Genomic DNA, 19,932 nt, shown 5'->3' on the forward strand with positions numbered 1-19,932 from the left:
TCCCCTCCTGATCCTCTGCTCCCTTCAGGGACTGGAAGGTGCAATGAGGTCCCCCCACAGCCTTCTCTTCTCCAGGCTGAACCAGCCCAGCTCCCTTGGCCTCTCTTCGTAGGGGAGCTGCTCCAGCCCTCTAATCATCTTCATGGCTCCTCTGACCCTTCTCCAACAGCCCCACATCTTTCTTGTCCTGGGACCCCAGCTCTGGACACAGGACTCCAGCTGGGGCCTCACAGGGCAGAGCAGAGAGGGACAATCCCCTCCCTGTCCCTGCTGCCACCCCTCTGCTGATGGAGCCCAGGATCCCATCGCCCTTCCAAGCTGCAAGAGCCACTGCTGTTTCACATTAAGTTTGTCATCCACAGTGACACCCAGGTCCTTCTCAGCAGGACAATCTGCCTATTGCTCACATTACAACTACATTCATTCACTATCTATGCCAAGTAAGGCTCTGCTTAAAAGCTCACTGAACTTGTGTTTTGTTTTGCTTTTCTTTTGGTAAAGATATAATTCTGACCTTTTTTTTCTCTGTGGGTTACAGGCACAGATACCTTTCTGTTCATACCTTGCATAGTTAATTACAGCCATACAAAATTAGTTCAGGGTTGGCATGCTCACAAGGGATGAGGCTGCAAGGCATCAGTTCTACTGTCTTTCCCTGAGCAGCAGATCCTGCTTCTTATGATGTTTTCAGATAATCCACATTAATTTCTTCATATTTTTTTATTTTCAGTTCTACATGATGGGAGTGGAATATGGGTACTGTAGTGACAGCACATTACTTGGGTGCCAAAGGCAGAAAAATCATTTCCAGTCCCAAATGTAACAGCTTAGACCAAAATTTTACTTGAAGGCCACAGATATATTCATATTCTTCTCATTAAATATGGTCTAAGAGGCACTTGTGCTTCACCTTGAATGCTTTACTATGTTGACACTTTAGCTGATGCTGTAAACCTTCCTCTGCATGTAAAAATATATAGGAAACTCAGTGTAGTAAATAACAAAAAGGCATTACCAGCACTAAACAAGGAGACTAATGAGAAAGAGAGCCTTGCGGCCACTAAGTAAGTTAAACCCAAGGTAAATGATAGTCTCCTTCATCATAAACCACTTCTCCCTGACTTGACAAAGTGTAAACTTTCAAAATAAAACTAAAAGAAAAAAAAAAGATTAAATAAAAAGTGAGAAGAATAAATTGCTGGGGTAGGAGTGATGGCAGAGTGCCACCAAGGTAAGAAATATTCTGGCTGCTCTCTCACATTAAACTAACAAACCTTTGGATGAAAGGAATGTGAAAATAAACAACACTTGCAACCACTTTTTAAATTCTGCCTGCCTTGAAAAGAGGTATTTCATCTCAGAAGACTGAAAGATGGGAGTTTCCCTATTTATATCAGCCATTTTACCTTCCTCCACACCTAAGAACCTTTTTTAAAGCCTGGGAAATGGGGAGGGGGGTCTGTTTCTTTGCTCCATCTACAGCACTGCTTCTAAACATCAGAGATCGTTATAAATATAGAGATAGTGGCAAAATTGTACAGCAAGTCATGCCTGCCAAGCCATCATTCATCATAATGACATCATAACCCTGGAATGGAACAAAGTTTAAAGCTTTCATTTTTCTTTCTCTCTTTCTCCTGTCGTTGTCATATAAAAAAGAGCATTAGACACATCTGCTTCATAGCCCCAACTCCCCCACTGGCTGCAAGGAGAATGAATGCCTTTAGGGGAAGGACTATTAAGAAGAAGTTTAAAAAAAAAAATAAAGAAAAAAGAGAAATGAAGCTGAAGTTGCAAAAGGTTATTTGAAATTCAAGCACATTGTTGAATCTGTTGATTGAAAAGAGTAAAAGCAGGTGAAAAATGTGCTTAAATTTGATCTCTGGCAGTTATCACTAGGATCTGAAAGGCTGGGCTGAATGAGGTTTCCCACTGCCACAGGATGGCGTTCTGAAGTAATCTGCATCGCCCTATTAACAGCATCCAACTATTTCCTCTGAACAGGACAGATTCATTATCTTCTTGCAGAACTGAGAGATGATACTCAGCTCCAGTACACCAGTACACTACTGGATGAAATCAATGATGGTTTCTGGTGAAACACGGGAACAGGTTGCCCAGAGATGTAGTAGATGTTCCATCCCTGGAAATGATCAACAGATTCATTGTGGTGTAAAACTCAGCAGCAACAATACCTTGTCCTCTCATCTGAGTTTATCTGTCTCATTCTCATCAATCTGCCTTTAACTCTGGGGAACTGGTACATGCTGTGGACATGAAAGATGGCCAGAGAACAAGAGTCAAATTTCTCTGGAGAAAGGTCTGACCAACATGTATTTCTTGCATACAACTTATCATTTCAGCCTAAGGTTATGGTAAAAGCTCCTTACCACAGAGCCTGGTTGTGCAGTAAGTTTGTCCGAGATGCCTCCTGGATAGTTTTTGGGAGAAGTGTCCAAGAACTCATGGACAGATGAAGATCTACTTGTTCCAGTCGTTGCTCTGCCAGGTGACAATCTTTGCTCTTGTGGGAGCCGTATTCTTGAACCTAGTGTGGAAAAGACACTCCTCAACAGAAATATTCTGAACATTGCTCTGTTTGCAGCAAGCTGAAAGAATCACAGAATGACCAGGTTGGAGAAGACCTTTAAGATCATCAAGTCCAACCGTTCCTGTCCTGTGCTAAACCAGATCCCTAAATACCTCATCTACACTTTTTTTAAACACACCCAAGGGTGGGGAGTCAGCCCCTTCCCTGGGCAGCCTGTTCCACAGCTTCACAACTCTGCCAGGGAAGAACTTTGCCCTCCCAGCTGAGCTGACCCTGCCCTGGGGCAGCTTGAGCCCATTGCCCCTTGGCCCATCTCCTGTCCCCTGGCTGAAGAGACCATAGCCCACCTCTCTACACCCTCTTGTCAGGTCAGTGTAGGCAGTGATAAGGTCTCCCCTCAGCCTCCTCTTCTCCAGGCTCAACACCCTCAGCTCCCTCAGCTGCTCCTCAGACTATTTGCCCTCCAGCCCCTTCCCCAGCCTGGTTGCCCTTCTGGTCCAGAACTGGATACAGCACTCAAGGTGTGGCTTCACCAGTGCCCAGCACAGGGACACAATCCCCTCCCCAGACCTACTGGCCACACTATTTCTGACACAAGCCAGGATGCCATTGGCTTTCCTGGCCACCTGGGCACACTGCTGGCTCATATTCAGCCTACAGTCACCCAACACCCCCAGGTCCTTTTCTGCCTGACAGCTCTCCAGCCAGTCTCCCCCCAGCTGCATGGGGTTGTTCTGTCCCATGTGCAGCACTCTGCACTTGGTGTTATTCAACTTCATCCCACTGGTCTCAGCCCATCGGTCAAGTCTGTGCAGATCCCTCTGAAGAGCCTCCCTACTCTCAAGATACTAGCCATGTGCAACTATCATCAACTGGCTTTTGGCACAATTCTGGATTTGCAAAAGATAACTCTGGAAGTTACAAAGGATATAAACTCTGCAGTTCCCAAAAAGCTCTTAAATCTTCCAGGTACTTCACAGATACAACAGATTTATCCCTCTTAAATTGTTAGGCAAATCAAAGCTATGAAAAAAATCACCCCTTTATTAATAGATTTGGAAGAGGTGCTTAATGAGCTCATTTTGTGACGGATGCTCTGATAGGCATTCACCACCACAACCGTATGTTATGACCTCTAAGCTAATTATAATCTGCCTACTTGGATGTTTTAACCTCAGAGCTCTTGGAATGGGATGGAGTGTTGGAGCAGGGCACCTTTTCCTCTGTTATTTATCTGAATTTCTGTGAACTGAAATCTAAAGGCTTGCACCACTGCTGGAATCAAACCTGAATGTGAGCCAGGAAGCTGAAGACACAATGAAGTCACATTTTCAAGAAAGATTTTTTTCAACTTGGAAAAAAAAATCTGTAAACTTGGATTTATCTTGTCCATAAAATGGTATCTAAATACAAAATTAAGTCACAGAAAAATTCTTATGAACATTGGTACGTGACAGTCCTTGTTTAATTGTATTGTGTGCCATGTGAAAGCACAAGAGCTCACAACCTAAGAAGTGATATACAACGGTGATGGATGAAAGGCAAAGAGACATCCCATCCATATGCATGCTTGTATACTAAATACAGCTATTTTTCTTAGCATATGCCTGTATAAAAAGTTTCAGGAGCCATCAAATGACTGTCAGCCTACCCGTTATACACTGCTGGCTTGTAGCTGCCAGATGATCTGGTGATAAGAAGAGAGGAGATGAGATTTAAGATTGGTGGGTTCTGTTTCAGGCACAGTGCACTTGGATGCTGAGTGATGAGATTTAAGATTGGTGGGTTCTGTTTCAGGCACAGTGCACTTGGATGCTGAGTGAGTAGTAGAGCCTAACCTTCAGAAGTGCAGAGCTTCACACTCCCAAAACTTCAGTGGGATTTCTGATCCCCAGCATCACAAATAATCAATCTTTGTCATAAATGTCCCTTTCCTCATTTGTAAAATACAAATAGGAACACATACTCCCCCCAGGACTGCTGTGAGATATAATTAACAGCTGTAAAGTACCAAGTTCCATGGATGAAAGCTGCTAATGCAAGTACAAAGCATTATCAGCTCTGAAATGTATTCTACTTCTGCTATAAAAAGTTTTATAAAAGAACTTATCTATTTTCTCCTGGTATTTTTTACTCTATACATGAGCAAAAGATCTTGCACAGCAGTTCATTAAAAAAAGAATTAACAACCTATCATAATCTCACACAACCAATCTTCTCCCTGCTACTATCTTCCTAAAAATGTCCATATTAAAGACAACCTTGGGGCAAGTTTTTTAAAATAAATTATTTCACCCAGTCCATAAGAAGAGATGATCTCTAGAAATAGGATAGTTAAATTTATTTAAACACCTATAAATGGAGCTCTAAATGAACTTAATGGTGCACAGTAAATTTAAAAGTTACTTTATGGACAGCAGAATTACCAAAATCTAGCAGTATTAATGAAGTTTCTGTAACTAGTGACAGGTCACTCACTGAATGAACTCAGAACTGCTGAGGGATACAAAGTCCTTTATGAGGACTTCAGATACATACCTATTTATCCTCAAGAAGACCATGATTATATACAAATCTTTTATGTTTAAATCCTCCCCTTTTTTCTTCTTTCCTGGTAATCTAGTTAGGGTTTGGTGGGGGGTTTTTTTGCCTCTCAGGACAAAACATCTTCAGTCTTTGTAAGATAAATAAGCACCAATATTAGAGGAAATAAGGCAAGTAAGTCTTCTTTCTCACTTGAAATAAACATGGAAGCTCTGGAAATTAAAATGAAATCTATGTAGCTTAGATTAAATGAGATTCTCCAGAATGGTCCTCACTGCTGTACCACTGAGATGCCACAATATGTGTAGAAGCTTTTTTTTTCCTTGCCTACTGGGAAATCAGTATTTATTAATTCTTTCAGGATACAAAATTACTTGATATGATGAACTGATGAATTTTACACTATCCTTCATTTACATTTTCTGACTTTTTTGCCCTCCTTTCAGCTACTTTTATTTGCAGCCACAGAGGAGGTTATGAATATTGGCTCTGTGTTACTCAGGAAACTCATTAACCCTCCTGTTGAAATGCATGTAACCAAGACAGCCATAAACCATGGACACTCTCAGAGTTCAAGGAAACAGTTCACACAAATGAGCTTCTTGCTAGTCCATGTTGTGCAACATCTTACTGCTGTAATGTCTGCTTCTTATTTCTTTTTCTCCTGTATTTTAGAGATCATATTCTGCTTTCATCCCAGTTGGTAACCTGCTCTGTCTTGAATAAACTCAGGGATTTTAGCTGAATTCTTACAATATTTTAAACTAATCTTAATTTGGCTGCCTCTGACAAGAGTAAGTCCTCCTTTCTTTCTCCACAGGCAGCCATGAAGCTCTTTGCCTGCACCCTTCCCTCCTAGAGCCAATTCTATAGCTGCATAATGAGTTTGATCAAGGAATCAATCTGTCCAAAAGTTGGATTGTTATTTTTTTCCTAGGTTAGTTTTTGAAGTTGGGTATGACCACTTTTTGCAGCAGCATGCACTTGGATTAGCTGGAAGTGATCATGAGCCTCAAACCTTAGTTATTCACGAGTTAAAAGGTTTCTGTTAAGTGCACTACCAATCATTTGGGTTTTCCACACAGTGGGTAGCCCCAAAAGCACTTGGTATGAGTTTATACATTGCCTTCACTCATCTTACTGTCCTGGTTTTCATACAGCTCTTCACACTTCTGGCTATCATGGGGAAGAAAGTGAAGTAAGGTCTCAGTGTCACGCTGTTTTCCTGTTGCTCAAAAGTTTGATAGGCACAAAGCTCTCAGGCACAGCCACACATCTCATCTATGATTCATCTGGAATGAATGGGACATCCTCAGCCCCAAAGCATCCTCAGCAGAGTCAGACAACTCACCTTCTGCATATTATTGCCTCAAGGAACACAGTGGTGTAAATTACCTGCAAAGATCCCATTAAAGATTCAGATCCCTGGGGCAGAATCAGCCCAGGAGACTCATTACAGAGAAACACGTAGAGTTTTCAGAGACAAGTGGTCCACAGGTTGCATTATTCACAGATATCAATCCTTGCAACAAATAAATAGGAATACTCTGCGGATAAAAACAGTAGTAGCATGTGCCCAGACACAGTACCTGCTCCTGCTTTGCTATCAACTGCAGGGGGCTCCAAACCCAGGTATGCCTTTACCAGGCAACTCAGCTCTGTGAATGCCTCATCCACTTCATCTGCGGAAAGGAGAATGCATTCCATGGTGGAGAGAAAGGATACATAATGAAAAACCCAAGCTTTCATCAGTGCAAAGTTACCAATCACAGAAGTTTGACACAGCAGTGCATTCTCAACACATCCAGATCACCTCTTCAGAAGAAAAATCCTCCTCTTCATAAATAGCACATTCAAGAAAATAATCTGAAATTCATTTCAATTTCTGCACTCACCCAAACAGTCCCCTCCTGCAATTTGGCTTATGGTGTTTTATTTCTTTAATGCTCAATTTATATTGTAAGCTCCATATGCCCTTGACAATAACTACAAATACTGTATTTCATATCACAATGATTATTTCACCATCATCATGCTGAATCACATAACCACCTCCACAAAGGGGCAGACACAACAAACTAGACAAGGATTCTTCCTTACTACCTGTTATCCTGGATTCCTGAATATCAAGAAGCAAACATTGTTGGGTTTTTTTAAATGAAATAGCTGCCACCTTCAAATTCCTTGTTTCAGGCTGGGGGACTGGAGGAAGGTACTAAGCAGAAGAGTCCTACCAGGAAAAGCTTTGCAGCGGCCTCATCTTTACAGTGAGACATCATCAGACTGCACATCAGCTGTCATTTCAACACTTGAAAAAAGCCTCTCCTGCTCAGAGATAATTAGGTCTGATAGATCAAAAGTACCTCTGAACTCAGCCCAGAAACCAACAATTAGCACAGATCAGTTCAATATTCTCATAGGAGACAATATTTGACAAGTGTGTTGCTGAATTCACTACTGGGTTCACTTTCTAGATGGGCTTGAAGCACAATTTGGACATGGCAGAGTGTTGTGGTTTTGTGTGGCAGGGTCAAACCTCCACACAGAGCAATTCAGTCCTGACAGATATCCAAAGCTTTTGGATTCCTGGGACAAAAATTAACTGGGAAAATCACAGAATCATAGGGGTTGGAAGGGACCTCAAGAGATCATTGAGTCTGACCTCCAATCAATTAAGGAATAGTTTGTTATGCTGAACATCAAACCACTTGTCATTCTTAGTTTAATATTTGCTAGTGGCTTGCTTTGCAAAGCAGTTTCAGTCCATCTATTGGTGGGACACTGCAAGTCAGTTTTATAGTATGAATCATAGAATTGCATGGGTTGGAAAGGACCCCAAGGATCACAGAGTTCCAACCCCCTGCCACAGGCAGGGCCACCAACCTCCAGTCCTGGATCTACACAAGGTTGCCCAGGGCCCTATCCAACCTGGCCCCATCCAACCTAAAGAGCTTGGCTTACCTGTGTTGACTACTGCATCAAAGTATCCTGGAATATCCTGACTTATTTTGATGTACATGTCCACTCTAGAGACTGCCTCTTCAATCTCTGGCCTGCTGAACAATCCTTTCCTCCGTAGATGTCCTTCATATTTTTCTTTGTTCATTGGTACTAACAGGATATACCTGGGTTTAAAGTAGGTATTTTTCAAGCTACGCACGCCCTTTAAAATTAAACAGAGAGACATGATGTTTTGTTCCTGAAACTAAGTGCCTATAGAACTTGTAGCTGAGTTTAGGACAACTCTGTATTCAAAAAAGTACTGGAAACCTGTATCCATTCTACAGGTCTCACTGTAGCATCCAGCTTTACAAAACAGGCAAGTTCAAGGCAAAGTGCCCTAAACTACACGTGGAAAGCATTATAACAATAGTATAACTTCATTCTAAACACACTTTAGAAAGAATCCTTTTAGTCAAATTCCACAGTGATTTAAAGCATCACACTCCTCATACCCACCAGTTAATGGTTTTCTTCTATTCCACCAAAACCTAGTTATTGTATTGACACACAGCACAACTTACCTGCACCACCACCTTGACCCTTAGCTTTCCACTTGTGAGCAAACTGACAATTTTCTCCTCAGTTGGTACATTTTTCTAAGTGAAAGGGTGCAACTGCATTGAGATATGGGCATATTTCTTTTGCTGGAGCAGTTTGCATTGTTACCTCCTCCCAACAGTGGATATAACCACAACTCCTCAGCAGAGAGTTGTACAGTACTCATCTGTTACACTGCAGTCAGCCACCTCAAGCTGAACCATTTTTATCAGCAAGAAACTATCTTGAGTAGGACTTTTAGGACTTGGAAACCTTATCACTGCCTACAATGACCTGACAGGAGGTTGTAGAGAGGTGGGTGATGGTCTCTTCAGCTGAGTAACAGGAGATGGGACAAGGGGCAATGGGCTCAAGCTGCCCCAGGGCAGGGTCAGCTCAGCTGGGAGGGAAAAGTTCTTCCCTGGCAGAGTTGTGGGGCTGTGGAACAGGCTGCCCAGGGAGGGGGCTGAGTCACCCTCCCTGGATGTGCTTAAAAAAGTGTAGATGAGATATTTAGGGATTTGGTTTAGCACAGGACAGGAATGGTTGGACTTGATGATCTTAAAGGTCTTTTCCAACCTTGTGATTCCATGAAACATTTACATACCCCTTGCATGAACTCTGCCATAGAGATTTTTGCACTAATTGACAGCTGAGGACTGCAAACACCTGTAACTGTTTCAGCTAGTTCTCAAAAAAGACTTATCTGCATGCTAGGACTTACAGACAAGGTCTTATTAAATGATACAAGTTTAGTGAGAGGTGGAACTTGATCACCTTTAAGGTTCCTTCCAACCCATACCATTCTATGAACTGTGCCAAGCCTGATTTTCCAATAGTTCTCCTTTGCACCAACTCAGATTTTGAAGAATCTTCTTTCTCCCTCTATCTATGTATAAAACAAAATATTGTAACCATGTAGCCATGTGACATGGTATTGCCACTGCTTGCAACAGGCCATAATATTTGTACTAAGTTTTCAAGGACTGAGGCTTGTCCTGCTTGCTCTGAACTTTTTTTTTTACTTGGCTGTAACTTTCTTTTACTTGGTTTAGCTATGACAGCAATTTCTTTTGTTGACCAAGTGTCTATATCTAATTGTTTTACTTTTGTTTATCTTTGTGAGGTACAACCATAGGTTTATGTAGATAGCAGCAACAAGTAGTTGTTCCAGGTAGAATGAGATGTTTATGACTCAACATAATAACACTACTGTAGATAAATACATGTCAGGCATGATAGCAAAGATCTTGAGAAGTGGGAATGCAGGACACAATGTAGAGGATTACAGGCATGGGGTGGTAAGAGATGGGGCACAGTCTTGACATGAGAGAGTCCAGAGGAGGCTATGAAGATGATTAAATGCCTGGAGCATCTCCCCTGTGAGGAAAGGCTGAGTGAGCTGGGGCTGTTCAGCCTGGAGAGAAGAAGCCTGAGAGGGGATCTGATCAATGGTTCTCAATAGCTGAAGGGTGGGACACAGGGGGAAATGCCCAGCCTCTGCTCAGTGTCTGTGGGGACAGGACAAGGGGTGATGGCCCCTTGCGTGCTGTGTTCAGGTTTGAGCCCCTCTCTGCATGGAAGACAGTAAGGTACTGCAGCATGTCCAAAGAAGCTGGTGGAAGGTCCAGAGCACAAGTCTTATGATTTGTGGCTGAGGGAACAGGTTGTTTAGCCTGGAGAAAAGGAGGCTGAGGGGAGACCTGATCCTACTTCCTCTGGCTCCCCAGCCTGACTGAGAGGAAACCCAGTAACACGTGCAACGGAGAGTGGTCTTTGGCAGGAGACAATGTGTAGTTGTATTTCTGGAAGCATCATGAGCCACATTAGGTACTCTGCCACTACACCCTTGGTTGAAACATGCTCTGCAGGTATCAGTGGCTGCACAAGCAAAGGAAAAGCCCTCCAAACGTGCTTCCTCCAACCCATAACTGCGTGTCAGAACCGCAGCTGCTTGGCTAACTGGAAGTGTCGACTCAGCAAGATTTAACTTTTCAAATGGGTGTCAGTCTACTTTATCTGTGACAGATACACTCTAGATTAAAAGGGAATGAACAGCTCTAAATTTTTAGGCTTGGCCCACAGACCATAATTAAAATTTCTTTTAATAGTGCTAAATCACTTTTGTTATGAGCCTCCCAGAAGATAATGGACTTGGATAACTTCGATTCAGATACATAACTCACTATTATTGTTTCTCATCTGCTAGCAGAGTCCACAGTGGTGCAAGACTATGCATAATTACTATGTGATCTTGAAACATCAGTGACAAAGGAGTTTCTTAGCTGTCTGCTGATGATGGTAGCTTCAGTAATACCCAGTAAAAGTTATGGTCACTGCCTATGTTGCTGGGTTAAACTCCTTATGAATAAACATGACATTCCATTAAGTTCTTTCTCCTAAATTATTTGATAACACATCTACTTTCTGAAGAATTGACAGCTTTAAAAGGCACCCCATTCCATCATATTTCATCTTCTCCTATTTTTTGTTTCCTCATAAATTTAGGGTCTGTCTGGCAAGACAACAAACATACTCAATGTCTGTTGCAACCAGTGGAGAGTGAGAATGATTCACAGTTCTGACAAGACCTAGGAAAAAGAAGAAATGGATCGGCACAGAGATTAAGTTATTAATTTACTGTTTAATATCAGCCAAGTAACAGACACTTACAAGCAGGATTGCAGCATTTAATTGTGGACCACTTGAGCAAGGAGCTACTTGTTGTTTAGTGCTGCCATGTTGCTAATTCTGTTATTTGTACATTTATATACAAGGCACAAATATGTGCACAGACATATTTGGGCCAAAGGGGACTAAAAGTCCCTAGGAACACTAAGCTTTCTTGATCAAAACCTAGTTTTTCAATCACCAGTTTCACAAACAAAATAATCATCCTAAAGTTAATAAAATGTAGTATCAATTTGTGCTCAAGTGTCCATAGTAATTCCCCTAATTCTGGGTGCACAACTTAGGACCCTACATAGCACTGCAGTCTCCTGCATTTCTTTTTTATATCTATTATTTTCCCCCCATCTATCATGGAGTGTAGTAGCATCTACCAACTTGTAGTAATGCCCCAGAGGTGGACCTGAGCCTTACAAACACAGTCAAACCCAGCAACACTCAGTAGCACATCCTGGGCACTCAGAGGAGTCTCTCATTTTGGAAACTATTCTGCCCTCATGAGGCCCCAGCTGGAGTCCTGCGTCCAGAGCTGGGGCCCCAGTACAGGGAAGATGTGGGACTGTTGCAGAGGGGTCAGAGGAGCCACGAGGATGATTAGAGAGCTGGAGCACTCTCCCTATGAAGAGAGGCTGGTTCAGCCTACAGAAGAGAAGGCTGGGGGGGGGACCTCCTTGTAACCTTCCCGTCCCTGAAGGGAGCAGAGGAACAGGAGGGGAATGGGCTTGTTAAAGGGCAGAGACTGGCAGGACAAGGGGCTGGAGTGAAGCTGGAGGAGGGAAGGGGGAGATGAGATATTAGGGGGAAGTTCTTTCCAGAGAGAGTGCTGAGGGGCTGGAACAGGCTGCCCAGAGAGGTGGTGGATGCATCATCCCTGGACGTGTTCAGGGCCAGGTTGGCTGGGGCCCTGGGCAACCTTGTGTAGCTCCAGGCTTGGAGGTTGGTGTCCCTGCCTGTGGCAGGGGGATTGGACCTCTGTGATCCTTGGGGTCCCTTCTAACCCAGACCAGTCTATGGTTCTACGCTGGAACTTATTTTGTAGAATGAATTTGGGAGGAAATGTACATGCCTTTCCTTTTTGTCACCTCAACCCCTAGCTAGTAAATCTTGATAATGAGAACTACATAATTAGAAAATTAGCTAAAAAGTTATTCTGTTGGGATTCCAGTAGATAGGTTTTGACACTTTGTGACCTAGTTTCCAAATGCAGCAAGACTTCTGAGATTCTGCCATCTGTGCATGTGCACCTGACAAGTCTCACAGAGGGTAAAGTAATCCCTCAAAGAGATTGCATCTTTTAATAGTTCTGCTGAAAATATTGCCTTGGGCCTGCATCCATCCTCCCATGCTTCATCAGCAAAGAACCATGCCATTCTTTTAGGGGTGGTCAGCACGTGTGCAGCTGTAGTCTAGTCACAATGTAAGCTGCAGATGGGTGGAAAGCACATGGTTGAAAAGCTGAGGACACTGTAAGGGGAAGTATTGATGATGTGGTGGGGTCATGAGGCTACTGAAGATGGAAAAAATAGGCTAGGGAATGTTAGGAAGCCACCAGAAATATCCATCTGACTAAACGTGGGTGTCTATAAAGAAAGTGGTGTGGTTATAGACAGTGGAGAGCTACTTGATACAGGCAGGGAGTTAAAATTGCAGTTCATCTGACCAAACAACTCTGTCTCCAGTGATGGTTGAGCAGCCTCCACAACTAGTCCAAATCTACTGGCAGCAGCTGTAGGCTGGGCAGAAGGCCATTGGGTGTCTCTGGTATCATGAAGCAGCTATGTCTAGGCAGCTGAAACAAACCTTAGAATCACAGAATCACAAGGTTGGAAAAGACCTTTAAGATCATCAAGCCCAACCATTCCCATCCTAAGCTAAACCATATCCCTAAGTACCTCATCTACCCTTTTTTTAAACACACCCAGGGAAGGGGACTCAACTCTCTCCCTGGGCAGCCTGTTCCAGGCCCCAACAACTCTTTCAGTAAAAAATGTTGTTCTTATATCTATTCTAAACCTGCCCTGGCACAGCTTGGGGCCATTTCCTCTTGTCCTATCTCCTGTCACCTGGCTGCAGAGACCATTGCCCACCTTTCTGCACCCTCCCTTCAGGTAGCTGTAGGTGGTGAAGAAGACTGCAAGAATTCCTCCCCAGGACAGTTCTTGCAGAATGACTCATTCAAAATCTATTAGGTAATAAGCAATCCTTACCTCTATCTCTAAGTGAACACAGGTTGCAAGACCCTCTCTGGCAACTGATTCCACAGCATCTCTTCCAAGTCCATAATAATAGCCACTGTATTTATAGGTTGCTATAAACTTCCCCTGAAATTCAAAACAGCAAGTATAATGAAAAAGGAAATATTTTAAGGGAAACAACTTCCTTAAAGTAGGATAATCACCCCAGACTTCCTTGCTTTCTCTCCCTACAGAGTTCCTCCCTGCCAAAATCATCAATGATAATGAGGCCAACGGGAGCACAAAACTTGCAGAGAAGAGCACACAGTTAGTCCTGCAGGATACTGGCTTGTGCATTGTTCATGGATAATAAAACACCAGTGTCTGGAAAACAAGCTGCTGACAGGTTACAGCTTTCATCGGTTATTCATTCACACTGTAAAGAAAGCAACATCTAAAGCAAGGGGCACCCTTCTTTTGACATGATATCAAACCATATGGCCATGCCATATCAAACAGAAGATGCCAAAGAAAAGAGAGGACAGAAACAAATCTGCAAGGAGAATGTATAATTGGCCAAGAAATTTCAAAGTTAAAACCTGACAACTGCAACTTTGGTTCCCAGTAGAGTGTCTAGAGAGATGGAAGCAGACTATATGCTTTTAAAATTAAAACTACTTGATTACTGAGAATTATCATTAAGGACCAGATCAGTTGCTTAAGACTGTGTTGGCTCCCCTGTTTGTGTATGTATAAATAATGAGCTCTTGTTGTGGCTTTTCAAGCCAAAGTTTTATTGCAGGCAGCAAAAGGCATCAGAAACGGTAGCTGGAGGCACACTGCCTTCAGAGAGAAACACCATGCCTTTAGGGTGAATTTGCTAAACTTTAAAAGACTGCATTCCCTGCAGGGTTTCTGGGAGATTTCAAATAAAAGGGAAAAGATAAAAAAGAAGATGGCAGCTATTTCAAGAGGTGTTCTTCCCTCCACACACTCACACATTAGATATTTGCATATGGAAATAAGTTTCTTTCTATGTTATACTACTGGTTAGAGATTCCTACTGACCATTATGCCCATTTAATGGTTTCTGTATGTTTATACAGAAGAAATGTTGTTTCTGCCTATAAACATAAGCCATGTAACTGTGAGTGAATAAGCATGCACACATAGACAAAAACTTCTGTGTCCAGTTCTAGGCTTCCTGGTATAAAAAAGCCAGGGATCTCCTGGAGAGAGTCCAGAGAAGGGCTACAAAGATGATGAAGGGCCTGGAGCATCCCCCCTATGAGGAAAGGCTGAGTGAGCTGGGACTGTTCAGCCTGGAGAGAAGAAGACTAAGGGGGGACCTTATTAATGTTTATAAATATCTTAAGTATGGGATGCAGGGGGAAATGGCCAGCCCCTTCTCAGTGTCTGTGGGGACAGGACAAGGGGCAATGGCTGCAAGTTGGAGCACAGGAAGTTCCCCACCAACTTCCCCAAGAACTTCTTCCCAGTGATGGTGATGGAGCCCTGGGACAGGCTGCCCAGGGAGGTGGTGGAGTCTCCATCTCTGGAGATATTCAAGACCCGTCTGGACGCCTATTTGTGCAATATGAGCTGGGGAGCTGCTTTGGCAGGGGGGTTGGACCCAATGAGCTCTCCAAGTCCCTTCCAACCCCTAGGATTCTGTGATTCTACGATTAATATAAAAAATTAAAAATCAGATTTGGACAGAAGAGTTGAGTTCACTCTGGGTGTAGGAAATTAGTCAGGTACTTACTGTGTTCACCATTTCATCAAATGCTTCTTGAGAAACGAAATAGTAATCGAGTCTGTTTTCTTCACCAAAATAAGCTGCCCTGGTAGTGTGACAGGGACTGGAAGATACATGGTATAATAAGAAATAACCTGGTTTCAATCACAGGAGCAGCTATGGAATAGGGGGTGAGGAGGTTGGGGAGGGAGAATGCTACAAATCATTTTATTTTTAAGAAGAGAAGAAATATGAGAAATATAAAGAGGTGCAAATCATACCACTAATGCTGCATATTTGAAAGATTAACCCATAAATACAACAAAAAGTTTAAATGTAACATTACATCTTGACTATAAATCCCCCCTCAACCCAGGATAGCCTGAGCTGAAGCTGTCATGGCACCCTGTAATACAGAAATGATGAAACCATTTTTCTCCCAGTTATGTCAGCTTGAGGATGATATAAAGTAGAATCCTAAATATGGAAAAGGAGACTAGGAGTTAGGCTGAACTATGAGGTTAAGAAAGAGATATAAAGACCAATCTTTAAATAGACCCCTAATAGTAAGGGGAGAAAGCATCCTGAAACTAGAGAGATAAGTGGGATACAAGGCAGGGAAAGTAATTGCCTGCCACCACATAAGGACAACAGGATAAACCTCAGATGCGTGAGCTTACTACCAGGAGGAAAAACTTGAAGTCCCAAATAGAACTAAAAACTGCCAGCTAAGTCAATGCATGTAGCAATTTCAGACTAAAGGATGCAGTGGGTCGTGTTCTATCTTAAGAAATTATATTTTGCTACTTGTTTCTGCTTTGGTTTTAGTTTTAATTTTCACATCATAGGATAACAAAAGCAAAAGGTCTTGGATGGGGCCATGGGCAACCTTGTGTAGGTCCAGGCCTGGAGGTTGGTGTCCCTGCCTGTGGCAAGGGGGTTGGAACTGTGTGATCCTTGGGGTCCCTTCCAACCCAGACCATTCTATGAAAAGCATGATGTGGAGCTTTGGCATTGGTTCACACCAACAACATTTTACCTCTGACGTTGGCTGCATCATCTTAGAAAATACAGTTAAAAGTATAACACCTACCAGTACCCCACCTAACCCAGTCATCCTGCTCACTTATTCCAGGTTCCTGAGTTACAAAGCATTAAGTTTAGTTTAGAAGGCAGAGTTTGACAGATCTTAACTACCACAGCATTGGTGCTACACACGGACTCTGTAAAATTTCACTTCAAAAGCCTGATTTTCTTCAAGATATTATGAACACATCCAGCTTTAAAGGTCATTCCTGAGCACTAGCCAGATGGTTTGAGGGTTCAATTTCACTTTATTTTTTGAAACACTTTTAAACATTACAACCCTTTTTAATTGCAGGGCCATGTTTACATTCAAACTGCCAGGATATCTTGCATGAAATACATTTTTAATGAGCGGAATGTTTGAAATTTAAAAGTGTAAGCCATAAAATTGCTTAAATCTCCACTGAATAATTAAAATACAACTTTGCTTTATGGTTGCAATTTGCTGCTTTAATATTCTGTCTCTCTCTGTTTGTTTGGGGTTTTTTTTTCCCCTCATGCATATAAGTTTTAGGAAATAAAATACATGTTATAAAAAACAATGCTTTAAAAAAACCCATAACAGTGCTTGGAAAATTTCAATTGGCATTCAATTAGTTTGTAATTTCCAATCTAGTCTTTCAAAACATGGTAGCTGCTTTAAAAAAAAGGCAAAAAGTCAGTTTTCCAGTCACATAAACTTCATAGATTTTTTTCTTATAATCTCTTTTCAACTTGCCAGTTTAATGATTTAATCCAGCAAGGGACTATAATCTGAGTAGAAAGGAAGATTAGTTGGAAGGGACTTGGAGAGCTCATTGGGTCCAACCCCCCTGCCAAAGCAGGGTCCCTAGGACAGGTCACACAGGTTGGTGTCCAGATGGGGCTGGAATATCTCCAGAGAAGGAGACTCCACACCCCCTGGGCAGCCTATTCCAGTGCTCTTCACCATTGTGTATTCCATTAGACAAGACTACTACTAGACACATCAACACACAGATCATGGTCCTGTGATGTTAAGAACTCTGCAGAATCAATCATAGAATCCCAGACTGGTTTGGTTTGGGTTGCAAGGAATCTCAAAGCCCACCCATTCCCACCCCACTGCCATGGGCAGGGACACCCTCTACTAGATCAGGTTGCCTAAATCCCCATCCAATCTGGCCTTGAACACTTCCACAGATGGTGGCATCCACAGCTTCTCACAACTCCTACAACATACCTATGTGCCCATGGTCTCTTCCTACTCACCTCTTACGAGTGCACAAATATAGACCCAGGTCCTACAGTGGCAAACACTATATACATGAAGCTACAGCCAAAGGCTGGTTAAAAGTGAATGAATAAATATGTATATTAAAAAATCTGAGATAATAAAGGATGGACAATATAACAGGAATACAGCCCAGAGCTGGATAATGTGTGGTATAGGACCTCTGGGAGTTAGGTGTTGTGAGGAATGGGATGGGTGGTCAAAAGGAAGAGCTCACACCACCACACAGTGGTGATGTAACTCAGCCAGACTTCTGATCTACTGCTCACTGAATATAGGTTGATACTTCAGGGAAGTCATTCACAAAGGGTGAATCTCTCTTGGAATGAGAAAGTTTCTCTCTAGTAAATACACAGGGAGCCCAAGGCAGTAAGGATGGTAATTCAGGCCTTTCAGATAGGGAGAATTAGTCGTCCCAGAAGGTGGTGAAGTCTGAAAGGTGTCATTTGCTTTGATAACACCACTCACAGGATAATAAACTGGTCCAGCAACTGCACTTGCTTCCTTTTCTAGCTTCTGGATGCAGTCTGCACAGGCATGCTAATGTGTTTATATGGAGGTACATCACAAAAATGAAGAGAAATGCATATATATCTAAACAGATGCTTAGGTTGAGGGGTATTAGTGAGCACAGACAGAACAGACTGATAAAAGGAGCACTAAATGACATGGGTTTGTTTGTTTGTTTGCTGTTCACCTATGAAAAGAACACAATCATTTAAATAGCTTTTCTTTTAAGGAAGTAGTTGATGACTTCAGGCAATCAAGCCTGAACATTTATTCAAGCAATGAACATTTATTGGTTGTCTTTAACTTTTAACTTCTTTAAAAAAGAAACTACAAGAAAAAAAAAAAAACAACCCACCAAACAAACCAGCAGCAATTCTAGTCTCAGTAACTTTGTGTTCTCTTAAACTTTCAGAGCAAACTTACCCATATCTGAAGAAATTGTTGAACTGTCTGCAGATCCGATGAGTAAGCTCTCTCTTACCACAGGCCAGAGGGCCAACTAACACCAGCATGGGGTAGGGAGCATCAAGACTAGCTAAAGTGCTACAAGAAAGGAAAACAAGGAGCTATTACATTACCTACAAATGAAGACTTCAGCAACTATGTATAAAGCTTCTGCAGACACTTTATCATCACTTCAACTAATCTCATCCATCTCTCGCACTATTCACATTGTTCACAGTTTAGACAGAATCAGGAGAAGCGTGTGCTCAGTTTGATATGCTCTAAACATAAAAATAGCACAAAATACTGCATGAAAGACCCCTGGGTCTCCTTTGCAAAAGGAATAATGTTATGTCTACTCTAATCTTTTCCGATTTAGCGTCTTTTCTAAAGCTCCCTCTGCAGTTACGGTGTTGCTGGGGTTTGTTTAAGAGTTTTCCAGGTCTATTGAAGGGATGGTAATATTTTAATGATCAGGATAATAAGCCTAGCATGAACCTGGTTTCAGTCCTACAAACCTTTAGATACTTCTGCATGTAATCTTCCTGACTTCCATGACCTTGCCAGATGAAGGTGGCAATTTGTAAAGAACTCTCCAATTCAATGCAATGAAAAACCACAAAGATCCCCAAAGTCCACTGAACACAAATAACACTACAATAAAAGAACCCAAAGTGCTGCAAAAATACAAAGCCTTCCATTTTCTCCATGCTGAGCAGATGGTTAGATCCTCAGATTTCCACTTCCAGCTGTAAATACCAGAGTGAATAGCATTTCTGCACTTCTGAGTGTCTAGAAATTTGGACAGCTAAAAATGGAATGCAACCTTGGACTCTCATTTTTTTAATCTCAGCTAGATTTTAAGCTTATATCACCTGATAGTATGTCAGAAATCGCTGGAATAATTCTCCAACCCGCTTATTTTTAAGTAATAAATAGTTTTAACTCAATTTAAAATTTAAAGTGGAAGAAAACTACTGACACACGTTTAACTTCCATTTAATGTGGTTCAAATCAGACGACCAGAAATCCCTGAAAACAGAGTATATTGCTCCTACCTCATCTCTTGCAAATAACTCTAAGAAGTAATGATAACCATCCAATGCAAGTACAGAGAAAAAAGATTTCAAAAGTAATGGCTTTACTCCTACTTTAGGTTCAGCAAACCAGCTCTATTATGTACCAGGCTATATGTCTATAATGAGACCTGACGCTTCAGAAGCGTTAAGATAATAATGCAATTTAGTCTCCTAATTCTCCTACAGAGTACTATCCCCACAGAAGAAATAACAGATATACCTAATAAATTGACTGACTGGAGTAGGTACATATGTGCTGCTACTAAACTGTGAAATGAACCCAGATCCTGGCTCAGTGTTCCAGCCATGAGACTATTTTAAAGCAA

The 19,932-nt window shown here is 42.0% G+C and overlaps 1 protein-coding gene across 1 annotated transcript in view; it reads right to left on the reverse strand.

Moving 5' to 3' along the window:
• Window positions 1-19,932, reverse strand: part of LRGUK (leucine rich repeats and guanylate kinase domain containing) — a gene marked incomplete at both ends in the record, with an annotated part of 61,146 nt that overhangs the window by 16,691 nt on the left and 24,523 nt on the right. The window contains 6 exons of the mRNA XM_084279231.1: window positions 2,391-2,548; window positions 6,685-6,777; window positions 8,057-8,258; window positions 13,531-13,644; window positions 15,263-15,359; window positions 18,507-18,626. Coding sequence (XP_084135357.1) covers window positions 2,391-2,548; window positions 6,685-6,777; window positions 8,057-8,258; window positions 13,531-13,644; window positions 15,263-15,359; window positions 18,507-18,626 — 784 coding nt within the window. The remainder of the gene's footprint in view (window positions 1-2,390; window positions 2,549-6,684; window positions 6,778-8,056; window positions 8,259-13,530; window positions 13,645-15,262; window positions 15,360-18,506; window positions 18,627-19,932) is intronic.

Source organism: Gallinula chloropus (genome assembly GCF_964237585.1).
Source record: "Gallinula chloropus genome assembly, chromosome: 1".
NCBI lineage: Eukaryota > Metazoa > Chordata > Aves > Gruiformes > Rallidae > Gallinula > Gallinula chloropus.